We start from the raw sequence: 14,479 nt of genomic DNA, 5'->3' as shown, positions 1-14,479 counted from the left end.
AGCCATGCTAAGGAGCTCTCAGATGGTGCCCAACAGAGCAATTATGCTCTACTCTGGTATTCACATAGAGAGATTTCCACATTTGCGGAATGAATGAGTGCACAGATTGTTAATGTATCCCTCTTGCTGTTTACTGAGTATCCAGGGATGCTATTTTGGCTAGACCTGTCTATTTATAACTTACAAGAAAAGGATGAGCTAGAACACTGAGTAAGGATAATTTCAGGAAGAGTATACACTTTTTTCTTTTTCTTTTTTCTTTTGGTTCTCTTATTTTATCCTTTCTTCATAACGTTTACTTTTCCTTCCTACTTTGTTCTCTAATGCTTCAGAATCAGTCTGGCCAGCTAGTCAAATTTGATACAAAATGAAGTTTTCAGAGGTGTTGAATCATGAAATAGTAGTCACTAGGTTAGGTCCCTTGCTGACTGAGAGACTGCAGTGTCACAGGTATCACAGGTTCTAGCTGAGAGACACTGAAAACTGGACATCACTGTCCCATGCTGTTTACTACATAACAATTCTAATTATTCCCATAATGACAGGCCTTTCCCCTGCCATTTTCTGAGCTTAGGAATGCTTGAATTGGTATTACTTCTGACTTTGCAAAGCTATTGCCATGAGAAGATACTAATTTCCACACATATAATTTAAATTACAGAGTACATTAGCAGCAGCAATTGTTTTTCCATGGTGTTGATGTTTAGAAGTTTCAGCTTGCACATAGTGATTTTTCATATCATCAGTATTACAGACAAAGAAAGGTCATGATACGAATGTACAACAAAGAAATTAATACATGTTTTCTTTTTCTTCTAGAACATCTATTCTTGGAATTTCATTTGGGGCTGCATTTCTCTTGCTTTCCTTCATTTTGTTTATCTGTTTTGCTGGACAACTTTTGGTAGGTATTCGGGGAAGTGTAATCCATTAGCTGATGGTTTCTTTTAAATAACATGTTCTGATTTTGCCAGGGCACTCTGCCTTTGCAGAGTACCAGTTAAAGAGAAAGGCTTTGCACACTCAGGCTGCTGTGGACATTGTTTTGTCTGTTTTAATTTTCTGTGAGATATTTTCATTTGTCTGAAAACCAGAAAAAGCAATTGCTATGATCTTCACTGGTACTCTCCCCCATGAAGCTGGTTTATCTGAGAGGTTTTCAGTGTTGTTTGATTGATTGCCTTTCAAAATCTTTTGCTATCAGGCTTACAGGAGGTGACTCATGAGTGCTTTAATTTGGGGGACTATGTATTTGTTTTATTATATACACCATTTTCTGAGTTTAGAGAACATTTCACCATAACAACTTAGTTTGAAATATAAAGATGTTAAGTATTAATTTCAAACTTTGCCATTGTGTGGTCCAGGTGTTACTGTAATACCTATTAAATGTGCACAATATTATGCTGAATGTGAGAATTGAATTTAACTCAGGACTTGGGCAAACCTTTCAGCACTTCATAATGTAATTTACAGGTATTGTTGTCCTCCTTTCAATTATTCTCAAATAGATCCAGTATATAGGTCCATCTAGAACAGTGATTTTCAGCATTTGTGAGAAAGTGAATGTAATCTGAATTTGGCATGTAATCTAGAATAAAGCAATCTGTATACTTGCCAATCCGCACTTCTCTGTCTTCCCACAAGCTCCCATGGAGAAAACTGAAAGATCTTTTTAAAAAAGCAAAGCTTGCACATGGGAAAGACAATTACATCACTATGCAGTAAAATAGTAAGAAAAGGTAGTTAAAGAAATGGAGGAAGTAGGATTTTATAATTTCTTCCTCTTCTGTTGTGAAGGTTGTAATTAATCGGGATGTGTTTGTATGAAAATATGCATGTTTCAGTTGTCTTTCCAATAAGTTAGGGATGCTGCCACTGCTCAGAAATTAATCTGAAATATTATGCAACAATATTTTGAAATATTTTTAATCATTGGAGTGAGGTCTTAGAGGTATTGCTATTACTTAATAGCAAGAATTAGTTCTCACGTAATGTCATACTTGATAGCTGTTTGTTAATGACATAAGAGTGAAATGGTGAAATCAGAGTGCTGCTCTTGAATAAGCAAATATAAAAAAGAAAAATCCTTCAAGGAAAAGGCAGTCTTTTACCTGTAGGAAAAAGTGGTGCTAATGAAATAGTGCCAGGAAGTGCTGGGACATCCACTCTCTTGGGGCTTCTGTTTGTAGTATTTCTTAGAAGGAGTACAAACATATTTTTCTACATTCAAAGGTTTGGCTAAGCAAATATCCCAAGTCAGAGTTGAGGAGTTGTGCCACTTGAATAATATGTAACACCTACTTTCAATGACATTTTGCCTATGTTGTATAAGTATTGCAGATAATTCTCAGAAATGGAGACCTATTATTGTATTTCTGTTGACTTGCCAGATGTCATGTTCTAACCTAAGTAACTTGAAGAGACACTGTTTAGTCTATGTCTTCATGAGTTTAGCTTCTCTAATACAGAAGCTATGCTGCTAAGAAGCCTTTCAGCAAGTTATGACCATAGTTGGTGCAGTGTTATCCCCTTCACGAGCATGGATGTAGCTCTGCAAGGTGATGGATGAGAGGCAGCTAACAGAAGGAGCAGTATGTTTTTCTTTCCCCTGTGCTCTCCCAAGGATTTCTTCCTTCATGTCAAAATACAAGCATTGTTTTGCATCTTTAACCACAGTGACACCATATGTTATATTTTGGTAGCATATCTGTTGACCCATAACTGTAAATGCTTGCTTTCTAGAAGAACAGGTCTAAAATTTACAAGGCAAACAAGTGTCAATATCGGAGTTTTCACACTACAGTATCAGTGTTAACAGAAATCAAGCTTTGTCATCCTAATGTTGATTTGGTTTGCATTTATTTGGCTATTTTTTTTGCTGGTGGGGATTTTTCACACCTCTTTTTCTAAAGAGGTACATTTTGGATTCCCTTATAGAAGGCATGTAGTAAGTGTGGATGTGCTTGTGTGTACATACACCTGCACATAATTTAAGAGTTTAAAATCACCAAATATCTCTCTTCTAAAAATGCATCAAACCCCGTGAGAATTTTTTTGTGCCTGACTGACTGTGGCAGATGAACTCTGTGGTGGGTTAGCCTTGGCTATGGGCAGACACCCACCCAGCTGTTCAGTCACTTTGCCTAACTCAGAAGGATAGGGGAGGAAAATAGGGTGAGAAAGCTGGTTGGTACACAGACATTTCTCTCTGTTGCTCTTTCTCTTCACAATTCACATTTCATCCTGCTCCATCAGTCTCCACAGGCTGCAGTTCCTTCAGGAACATCACCTGTTTGAGCACGTGTCCTCTGTGAGCTGCAGTACAGTCATCTGCTCCAGCATGGAGCACCTTCTCCTCCTCCAACCTTTGTGTTCCCTCTGCTGTTTCTGTTCTTGTTCCCTCCTCATCTCTCTGCTGAACGTTTTTGGCCCTTTCTTGCCCTGGTGTTCCCTGAGATGCCTGTACAGGGTCATGCCCAACCACCAACCTGAGCACCTGCACTTGGTAAATAAACTTGCAGTAGTACTCAAATATTTACAGGACTGTTACAAGATTTATAAAGTGGGACCTGTAGTGCCAGAAAAGAGAGCAAAATCTAAGTTCAAGTTAGGACACCTGGCTGTCACTGCATTATGTGCTGGTCTCAGTACTTTGACATTTTGCCCTCTCAGTCTCCAACGATTATAAATGGCTGTGACCACCACAGAGTAAGTCACAAAAAAATAAATGGCTGTGACCACCACAGAGTAAGGCACAAAAATCCTAACATTGAACCAGTTTATCTGTATGATTTTCATTTCATTGGTGAAAGAAAAACCCATCCAGAATGTAGTGTTAAAGTTGCTAGCTCTTATGGAATTTAATTACAATATTGTAAGAGGAGATTTTATGCTCACTCTTTCACTCTGAGTTTACTATACATTGATTCTACTGTTCAGCAGCACTGCAGTGTGGTCCAGCTCAGTCTGGTGTGGAGTGATATCAGCCATTAAAGAAGAACAGGAATTTTGCCATCAAACAATGTGGCAGAGCTGTAACACAAATAAGAAGGTTACAGACTTCCTGAGCCTGTGGCATGTCATCCCCTGCTGGTCTTGAGCAAACAGGCTGAGGGCAGGGAGGGCTGAACGTTGTCACAGAAACAGTCGTTTGCCCATAGGCATTAAACCTTCCTCATCCTAGCTCAAATGGCATATATCCTGACACCTGAAAGGGATTTATTATCTTTTATGTTCTAATTACTTCTTTGTGCCCATGCATTTTGTTTTTTCAGGTTTTTCTTTTTCAGATAATCACAGTATTCAGAGTGAATCTTAGTTCATTTTGTTTTTTCAGGTTTTTCTTTTTTAGATAATCACAGTATTCAGAGTGGAATCTTAGTATTATGGGTATTTTTGGCCACAAAGATATTTTTGGCTTATATTTTCATATTTTAACTATAAGCTATTCTTTTTTAGTAATTTGAAATGTTTTCTTTGAATTTTCCTTGAGGGGTTTCCCTCCCAAATTACATGCAGATAGAGGACTGTGATTGTCCTTTAGCTGATAGAATTTCTGTGTCTCTTCTCTTTATGCTCTTGAAGTATAGACTAGTTCATAGAATGAGTGTGAAATGCCTTAGGCCTGGTAACTGTTAGGTGTGTTTTGCCTCCTGATGTGAATGCAAGGAAACAGTCTGGTTATCTAAATGATACCTCAGAAAATGTAATGCAATCAGTAGGAAAAAAACGACTAAGCATGTGAAGGACAGATCTCTGGGTAGCTGAGATAGCTGGCCAAAGAAGTGTTAGGTTCAGGCAAATGTTCCTTGTGCATTGATTCAAATAGTGTCAAAAATTTCTTTGCATTACCTTGGACATGTGTGAACTTAATTGATACGACATACTCTTTGTGCCAGTTATTTGCCATTGATATGAAGTGGCTTTTTGTTGCATAGGTTTATAACTTGCAAACCTGTCCAGCTACTTCAGCTAACAGGGAAGACAGAAGTAATACCACCTCATATGAACATGTTTATAGTCTCTCTTTACATATCCAGTTGAACCATGGAATGAGCAGAACACAATACCCACAAAACAAACAGCAGAAAATAAGTGGCTTCACAGTTGAGAAAGATGTTCTGATTTGTGGTCGCCAGAGCATCTGACAAAGTGCAGCCAGGATATCAGCAGTCCTGTCACTGCTGTATAAGGAGTGATACACAATCTCTACCTTTTTTGAAGGGATTTGTATTTGACTCTGAAAGCAATTGACATTGGTACTTAATAGTCAGAAGGACTATACACTTCAGATATTCAAAAGCTCTGCAAGGATAGGAATATCACACCAGCACTACTGGGAAACTATTTTCAACGAGGAATCTTATCTCTGATGTCAGCATCTCTTAATGCAGATACAAACGAAAGATCTAGGCTCTTTAGTTTCTGCAACAGTAAGGCTTTGCTTGTAAATTGAGATTAAAACAGGGATGGGGAAAGGCAGGGAGAACCTAAAGAGTCATTTTGGCACCTACAGCAGAGTCCATGAAAGGGGCTTATCGAACCTAAAAGTCTGTTATGTCTGTTTTGCCAAGAAGTTCTGGTTTAGCATTTTTTAATGAGAGATACTATCTTGAACCTTTTTAAAGTCCAGCAATGCTGCCTTGTCGCATTTTTGCCCAAGATGAGATTGTAAGTTACTTCCAAATAAAGAGATACCCAGGTGTGTTTCCTAATAAAAAAATAAGGATGAAAGCAGAGAGAATCCAGATTGTTTTCAAGGGTTTTTTTGCATGTGTTACCTGAGAGTTAGTACCTCAGTTTGGTCACAGGTCGAGGCTCCTGTTGTGTCAGACAGTTTTTGGATAGTAGTATCTCACTTGGAGGTCAAGACTTGGTCAGTGTAGAACATAGCATTGAGAACTCCTTCCTCTAGTTCAGTGCCTTGAGCATTGTCTTTAAAAGGTCAGGTTTGATTCTTCTCAAAACCAGTGGTTCTTTCAATATTTCCTGAGAAACAGAATTTGATGAGAGGGACTGGGAATGTCTTACCTTAAAACAGGATATAACACTGTGACTGTAAGTTCTCTTGAATGAGGAAGGCAGCACAGGAAGTACCAGGAGTGAACTCTCACTGCCTAAAGGCATATTTGTACAGCTCACTGGCATCTTCTTTCCTTTGAATGACACATTTGAAGTGAACCAATGTGGGCATTTTTACGTACCCTTTGTGAAGGATAATAAACACTGCAAAGTATGGTGAAATTAAAAATGTGACATCAACTTTAGTTTTTGCTATTATTTCTTTATTCAGGATTCTAGATCTTGTCCAGCCAGTTGCATGAAATGAAAGTTCAGTAGACTCTTCACATGGATGCATTTTGTATGATTCAAAATGCCTGGCTTAGATTTACAGGTGCCACCATGAATTTCAAAATCTTGGTGTTACAGTACTCAGTTCGAAGCACTTTGGTCCTTTTTATCAATGTTAAGACCATTTAGAAGTACGTAAAGTAAAAGTTTGTTCCTATATTGAAAAATCCTCCTTCTCCAAGCTTAGGTCAATGTAATTGCTGTCAGCCAGTTCTTTGGGTTTGAACTTTGATGTCGTCTTCAAGTCCAAGTGAAAAAATCTGAATTTTGTTTCTTTTGATTTAATTTTCTATAACATCGATATTGGTAAACATCAAATTGTATTTGAATGCAAAATAGAAAGAACAACAATAGAACTATAGAAAATGCGATTCAATGGCTTTCTGTAAATAAGAGGTCTTAAGTGAAGGTGTTCCAACCTCAGCTAGCATGTGAAAGAGAAGTGTGACAGCTCTTGTGACACTGTCTTTCATCTACAGCGTAGCTGTCACAATTAATTCTCGCACCAGTTTCTTGATCTCGCTCAGAAGGACAGCCTTCATTTTATTAAATGCTGAAGTAGGTTTGTGTGTGTGGAAAGAGAACACAGGATACATTTCAATGTCCTGATTATTCAAAATACATTATTACTCACTATCATGTTAAGCTGTCATGTCAGATTTTACATGTTCAGATGAAAAGGTAATGCATTAGTCACTTCTCATACTACAAATGCCTATTATTTCTGGTTGGTAAATGATAAACACTGAACCATATTCTGCCAGCTCCACTTAGAATAAACACAGAATCTATTGAGATCTGATGTCTTATCCTCCTTGCATGCTTTCTAGAAATGATGACTTTCATACCTTAATCTCATTCTCCATATGCAGAAAATTGCAAAGGCGACATAACATTTACCAAAACAAGTGTATGACTTAAGGTATTGAATCGGCTAAATAAACCTGCATAATTCTGCCAGTGCTATTAAGACTCTGAATTTAAGGATCACCCCACCACTCCAGGTCTGCTTCCAGAGGTTCCCTGAATTTTCTGCAGTACTGAACTGCTGTAGTTGTACTACATATGGACTGTATTTGGACTGCTCAAAAGTGAAATGAAGTTCAGCAAATCTAGTAATTCACGTAGAGAATTACTGTTCAACAGTGTATTCTCTTGTGTTTTCCAAGGAATGTCTTAAATGTCTTAAAGATTTTTAGGGTTTTATCATGGATTTTCCTTTCAGGACCCTCAGTGGCTTAACAAACTAGGTAGGCATGGCAGATGTACCAAATAAACAGTGGTCTTTGCTCTCCGGGACTCAGAGCTGTGCATTAAACAGCCTGGTAAGAAATACATCACTGAGCTCTGCTATGCTTCTGTTTGACAAGTGGAAATAACTATTGACAACTTCATTTTTGAAATTGCAGTGTAGCATCACTCACATTTTTCTTCAGGTCAGAGCCAGCAGTGTCTGTAATTTTAGCCATAGCAGGAAGAATGCACTCTTTTTATTGATTAATCACATTGGCTGAATGATATATTGTTTCCTGAAATTTATATTGTTCTCCAGAACTTTTCTTAGTGCTAATGTTGCCCTTTTTGTTTTGTTTCTTTTGGTAGCAGAAAAGCAACTTTTAAAGGAAATGTAGAAAAACAGTCTAGTTAGTTCCTCCTTTATAAAATGCATTAGCAGAGTCAGGTGATATTGATCAAAAATTTTGTAAACAAAGAACATTCAGAATTATTGCAAGGAATTTTGGCACAGAAGTTACGTAAGTCTCTACCTGCTTTCCAGGTACTTAGAAAGCAGTAAAGGAGTCCTCAGCAATAAATGTTGTTCTCAGCATGGACATGCTAAGTAACCTCAGTAATTTTGTACGTGATTTTTTTCACTGATTACTTTAAAAAAATGAGGAAAGTTCAAATTTACAGTTGGAAGCACTGACGTTAAAGTAGAAGAGCCTGAAAAGTCACTGTCCTTTGATGCCAACATTCATGTATTCAGATATTGGGATTCAACAGAGATTTTGTGTGAAACTTAAATTTTTCTCCAGAATTAAGATAGCATAAATTGTTCACTTGAGGAAGCCACCAGTTTACATTGCTTAGCACTACTAAAATATAAAAGCACCTTTTTTTATGGCATTGTTTTGCATTTGTTACTAAGCCATGCTTTTAAGGTTCTGAAATTGAAAATAAGACTTGCCAGTGCTTGTTGGGTCCAGTGGAGTTTAGGAGCTGGAGGGTGCTCCTTCCTGGCCCACTGAAGCACCATTTGATGGAATTAAAGACTTCCATCAGTGGGAGGCTGTGAATACCATGTCCCACATACAACCAGCAGTGAGGCTGAGCATGTATTCCCAGTAGGCACATGGGCATATACCATACACACGGTTTCAGTGGTGAGAACAGCTCTCTTGCAGTACCCACATAACAACAAGCAGCACTCATGTAAACACGATCAACACTGACATCTAGTTCCTCCTTTCTGGCTTATCAGGGCTGAAGTTTGCTAGTGGAGTATACACATACCCTGACTGTTGTCATCCAAAGGCACACTCATATTTGTGGGTTGCACATGTGGATTTTAATTATTAAAATACTTATGCCCAGACTCTGCTCCCTTTACAAAGTGACTTCAAACCTTAGGTCTTTCCCAACGTAGATCTACTGGCCAACCAGTCCAGTCTGGATTTTCCTAATGGTAATACACACTGCCCCACACACCCTGTGGGTCTCCCCATGGACTGGTCTGAAACACTTCAGCTGTTGGCACCCAGCCCTCAGTTGCCTCACATATGTGACCTCTCTCTCCAGTGCCTGGCACCCATCCTGTGCTACTTGCATGAAGTTTTTTAGCGTTTGCACACATGCTGGCTCAGAGTAAGGACTGTACTTACACAGAAGATGTTTAGAGATAGAATTTAATAACAAAATGCAGTAGACTCATTTAGACAAGTGTTCGCCTGCAGCCATTTCCTTTCATCCCTTCTCTTCTCCATTTACCTATTTTTGTTCCTCTCTGATCCACATTTATGCCTTCCTTTCCTCTCCTGTGTCCTGTCCCCTAAACATCACTTAAGTTTTCCGCATACCAACAGTGGCCTTAAAACATACCATAATCTTTTGCACAATCCCAAGTTTCTCTCTGCTCCCTTTGTCCTGTGTCAGCTCACTATCCTCTTAAGCAATAATCACCCTTAGTCTGCAGGGCATCCTGGAAAGGAAGTTTTTGTCATTGAGGCTTCTTGGTAGGTTTCCCATCAGAAACCATGGCTGCCACATTCTCCTTCAGTGGTCTTAGAAGCAGCAGATTCAGTGGCTTGTGTTTTTCACTGATGTTCCACCATCTGTCATTGTCCTTTTGATCCTCACCAGGTCTTTGTGTTTAATTTGATTAGTCTCTCATCAGATAATGTAAAACCATTAAAATTGATAATAAAATATATCTGGTTTAGACCAGATAATTTATTTCATCATTAGCTTATTTTCTTGGAATTTCTTATCCTAAAGACTTTCCTTGAATGGTATAGCTCCCTGTACTGTAATTCAGAAAGAACATGCTGTACAACTTTTTCTGTATCATTTCTTATCCACTTCAATATTTCTTGGGCTTTTTCAGTGTACTGGACTAGTTTTGTCCATAATCCAACTTAAACTATTCCAGCTACTTCTAAATTGCCAAGAAAATCACAGAACAATGTGAGTGAAATTGTAGTAGCACTCCAGGTGAGCTATAATAAAAGCAAAGAGTAATTTAAGGTACAATTTTATGACTGTTTTAATTTGCCATAAATCCATGCTCCGTGACTCATTGGGTTTTAGCCAGACTAGACAGATAACTGAATGATTCATTTTCACACAGATCCTTTCCCTGCATCCACTGGAACACTCCCCTTCTGTAGCAATGGCAGCACTTGAGGCTTTGTGCTTTTTACTGTATTAAAATGGGAAGGATGACAAAACATCTCTAAAATCTACATGTGGATTCAAATTGCCTTAAAATTTGTTATGTACTTGGGGGTGAAGAACAAGGTTTGGAAGTTCAAAAAGACTTTTGAGCAAGAATTTATGTACTATGAGTTTATGTATTTGTGGGTTTTTTTAATATGGGGGAGGAGTAAAGTGTATATAAAAGCTCCCTTATCTTTGTCCATCTTTGAGATTCCAATTATTTGTTCCTGAAGCTGAACTCAGAATCTGTCCAATCCAGTGTACAAAACTCCCTGTCATAAAAGGAAAGAATACATTTAAAGACACTCTGTGTATATAATGGAATTGTCCAAATAGTGTGTAATTAGGAGAGAAATAGTTAGGTGCAGTATGACAAAGACCTTCATGCAAACTGCATGATGTGTTTTGGGTAGTAGTGTAATTTAGCATGATGTGCCGTAGCTATTGAACCTAACAAATCGATCAGTGCTGTAAATAAAGTCCTATATTTGGTAGTTTTTAGTGCTTGAGTTCTCCTTTTGGAGCCTTCCTCTGTTTGTATCTCTGCTGTTTGCTGTGGCTGGGGTGAAAACAATATGTAAAGTGATCTCTGATAATGTTAGGTAAATAGAGAAAACAAGTTGGAAAAAGCAATTACTTCTGTGGGACTGTCATGGTCCTTAACTTTTCATTGCCTTTTTTGCAGAGGTTTCCATGTAACTGAATTTGACATTCAGAAAGGGCAGAAGATGCTTTTAGGCAACCTTATCTCTTCATTGCTAAAGTTTTGTGAAAATTAGTATTTATTGGATGTGTCACAAGTTGTTTCTTCTGTGTGAGCCTGTTGTGCCTCTGGGCACTATGCATGTATGAATGGAGGCCTTGCAATACGTTCTTGGGAGCAGATTAAATAAGTCACAGTTTTTAATTGTTAATTTTTGCCACTATATAAGAAAAATTTTCCATTCACTAAATATTTGTTGTGTCCAATTCTAAGTCCAGTTGTATGAAATGCATATTCGCGTGGGAAGGTTGATTTGTGTTGCTGAGTTATATTTTACGTAATTATCAAACAAGACTCCAAACAAAAGAAAGTAACCCCAAAAACTCTTCTAATTTGTAGGCTGCCAGGGGTACATCTATGTATATAACCTTTATTCTCTGTCAGAGGCTTTGCAGTCATTTACTACATTTTTAAGTTTCCAGAGACTACTAAATATGAATCATTCAATTGAGGTGAGGCAGGTCAGTTTAACTGTTTTCATGGGTTTTACTGATAGTAGAGGTAATGACACTGCTGTCAACTCTGTATTTGCTATTATTTGTGATACATATTGAATGCTTAATGAGGTTCTTGCAGATTATAATTATAATTATTTAGCAGGTTTGATATTATAGCAGATATTTTAACTAAATTTTACTTTAGTTTCATGTATAATTATGAGCTCTAACACTTGTGAGACTATAATAGTTGGATAGTTCTGTACGGTGGTTCTAGATCAATGCTGCCCTGTCTTGAGCCTTCTTAATTCTACCCTCGTTTTTGCTAATTAACTATACTAAAGATTTTTTTCTCCTTTTTTAAACTGTTTGCACTTAGCAATGTAGCAAGAAAGCATCAGCTTCGTTGTTGTGGATCCTGAAATCCTCTGGAATAATTGCAAACCGTCCTTGGCCAAGGATCACTCTTACATTGACAACAACTGCTATAATATTAACCATGGCTGTGTTCAACATGGTAAGAGGGGAAAAAAAAGGATAATTTTTCTTTTTTTGTTGTTGTTGTTATTTTTAGATTTTAAGTTGTTGTTCAGTATTTGTTTAGATGTTGAATTTATGGCCCAAGTCTATGCCAGGAACCTACCTAATAATGACTACACAGTATGTTTTCTGTTGCTCTGCTTTACATTTCTGTCTCTGGCAATGGGAGCCTCTGCAAACAGGATGTTCAACAAGAGCTCAGATCCTGGCTAAATTTGTTAAAGAAAAATATTATTTGTAATTAATAGAAAATAATTAAATCTCAGGTTGGAATTGTTCAAATCCCATGGTCATCTATGCATTGCTTAGAAGAACAGAGCATTGCTGAAAGAATGAAATATCTCCTTACAGGATGTGTGAAAGACTTTATGTGAAACAAACTGAGCTCTACTCAGTTGATCATAATGGATACATTATTGATTTCACATGCTTGTCTTTTTTTAAAAATAAGAAAAAATTCACAGTTACATCAAAACTTCAAAAGTCCTGAACTACAAATTTGTCAGGTCTTATATCTACTTTAGTCATTTCAACCTGTGCTTTTCTCTCCTAATAGGGAAAATCCGTGTAATTCTATTGTGCTTTTGTAACTACAGCAATATAGAGTAGATCTGTCATTAGTCTTCCTAAAGCATGAATCTTAATGATCTCATTTATTCTGAAGGATTTGTTGTCTAATGAGATGAGCAGTGTATGGGATCAAAAAGCTTCCTTTGTCTTGTCCTGTTGGCTAAGGCCAATTCTGTTTGTAAACGTGTGAAATTGTTCCAGTTCAGTTCTGTATCTGCAAAATGGGAACTCTAATATTTATTTAGGTAGTGTTTTCATTACAGCATTAATGTGTAGATATTAATCATGTTTCATGTCAGTGAGATTTGCATTTCAGTATCTGTGAATTTGCAACCCTAGTGCTTCCTTGAGTTGCTGGTACTTTTGTTACTTGAGGTTCATAAAGATTGATAATACCTACACTGTTTTACATTGTTTTCCCACAACATTCCATGGGACCCTTAGTTGGTGATTTGTTACAGTAAGTGCTAAACTTGTTAGAATGATGTAATGTGAGCTTTTAAATGTGAACACTTGAAATTTCTGGTAGAACCTTCTCTCCATTTTTACTGTCAAATTTTCCTACTCGTTTGTTTTGATTTTCTGTTCTTTCTTTTTTCTGCTTTCTTTTTAAGGAGAGGAGATGGACTCCAAACCAATTCCATATTCAAAATTTAAAATTGGCCAAACTGAATTTGGTGTGTAAGTCTGGTAGAGGAGAAACTCAAAGAAGCAGTGGCTGGAAATGAGAACATAAGCTCACTTTTCAGCAGTGAAAGCAGTTAGCAATAAGAACACTTATTCTGAAAGGCTGTCGATTTTCCATCACTTGTCCTCAGCTGAAGTCTATATGCTTTTTTGAAGGACAGCCTTTAGCTAGGCAGAAGTTCTTTAGCAATACAACAGGATAAAACTCAGAAATGGAGTAACTTTTAAAATGAAGATCATATCAGACTTTCTTTTATTTTTCAGCTCTGTAAATGTGTGAGAAAAAAAGAAATAACCTACCACTTGGGTTTAAAGTACAGTTTGAGCTAGACTTCATGCATATGGTTATTTATTAAGTTAAAAATGTAAAAGGAGGTATGGTCAGCAAATGGTTTTTGCTTAGACTGAAGTGTGTACAGCCTACTTCAAATTTGGCCTTCAACTAGTAAAAGACATTCTAGAAGAAAAAGGAAGTTGTTCAGTACATAATTTTTAGAAAAAGGTTTTAATTTTGTTGGCTCAAGTCCAATTTTATTTGGACTGAATGTTATAGTAATACCTAATAGGGTGTATTTTAAAGTCTTTATGCCTTATCAGTAATGTTACAGTGTTACAAATAATCATGTACCATGATATTCATGAGATGATAATTTTAAGTACAATTCCCTCCTTGAAACTAAACCTTAATAGTTTGACTAGCAAAAATTACTTTAAATGTGATTGTGAAATTTGCATTTCCTTAATATTAATAGCAAATTGTGGGAGAGACTCTGAAGTATCATTATTACATCTCCAAGCAACATGTACCTAATAGCAGAGTCCATTAACTGCATTTATTTCCATGAACCCTTTCAGTAGGAAAAGGCATTAAGATTTAATGGAGATAGAAAGCATCTAACCATTCCACACCTAATAAATCATAATTAAGACCAAAATGTCAAATAAAACTCAGTCTTTATGGTCAAGGGACACTAGTAGTGGTAAAATTTTATTTCAAATTAGCTGTTTCAGGAGACATCTGACTCTAGTCTTCATGGTTGAGAGGTATATAGTCATGCTCAGTGGAGGGAAGTTAAAAATCAGCTAACATGACATAGGTATCAAATACTTCTTAGCTGAAGGGAGTGGATGAGCATTAGATCTGATGATCCATTGAGCATTAGATCTGGTGCTTTATGTAGAGCAGGACAAC

At 37.1% G+C, this 14,479-nt stretch overlaps 1 protein-coding gene across 1 annotated transcript in view; it reads left to right on the top strand.

Annotated features, from left to right (window-relative positions):
* The window catches only part of LOC103807265 (adenylate cyclase type 2), a gene marked incomplete at both ends in the record, with an annotated part of 39,695 nt that extends 27,688 nt beyond the window's left edge, over nt 1-12,007 (top strand). Inside the window, 2 exons of the mRNA XM_009079988.1 lie at nt 820-904; nt 11,870-12,007. Of these exons, the coding sequence (XP_009078236.1) occupies nt 820-904; nt 11,870-12,007 (223 nt within the window). The remainder of the gene's footprint in view (nt 1-819; nt 905-11,869) is intronic.
* Nucleotides 12,008-14,479: the final 2,472 nt, after the last annotated feature.

The sequence above is a fragment of the Acanthisitta chloris genome, unplaced genomic scaffold (assembly GCF_000695815.1).
Source record: "Acanthisitta chloris isolate BGI_N310 unplaced genomic scaffold, ASM69581v1 scaffold38068, whole genome shotgun sequence".
In the NCBI taxonomy this organism is placed as follows: Eukaryota; Metazoa; Chordata; class Aves; order Passeriformes; family Acanthisittidae; genus Acanthisitta; species Acanthisitta chloris.
This window is presented reverse-complemented; position numbering and strand designations above follow the sequence as displayed.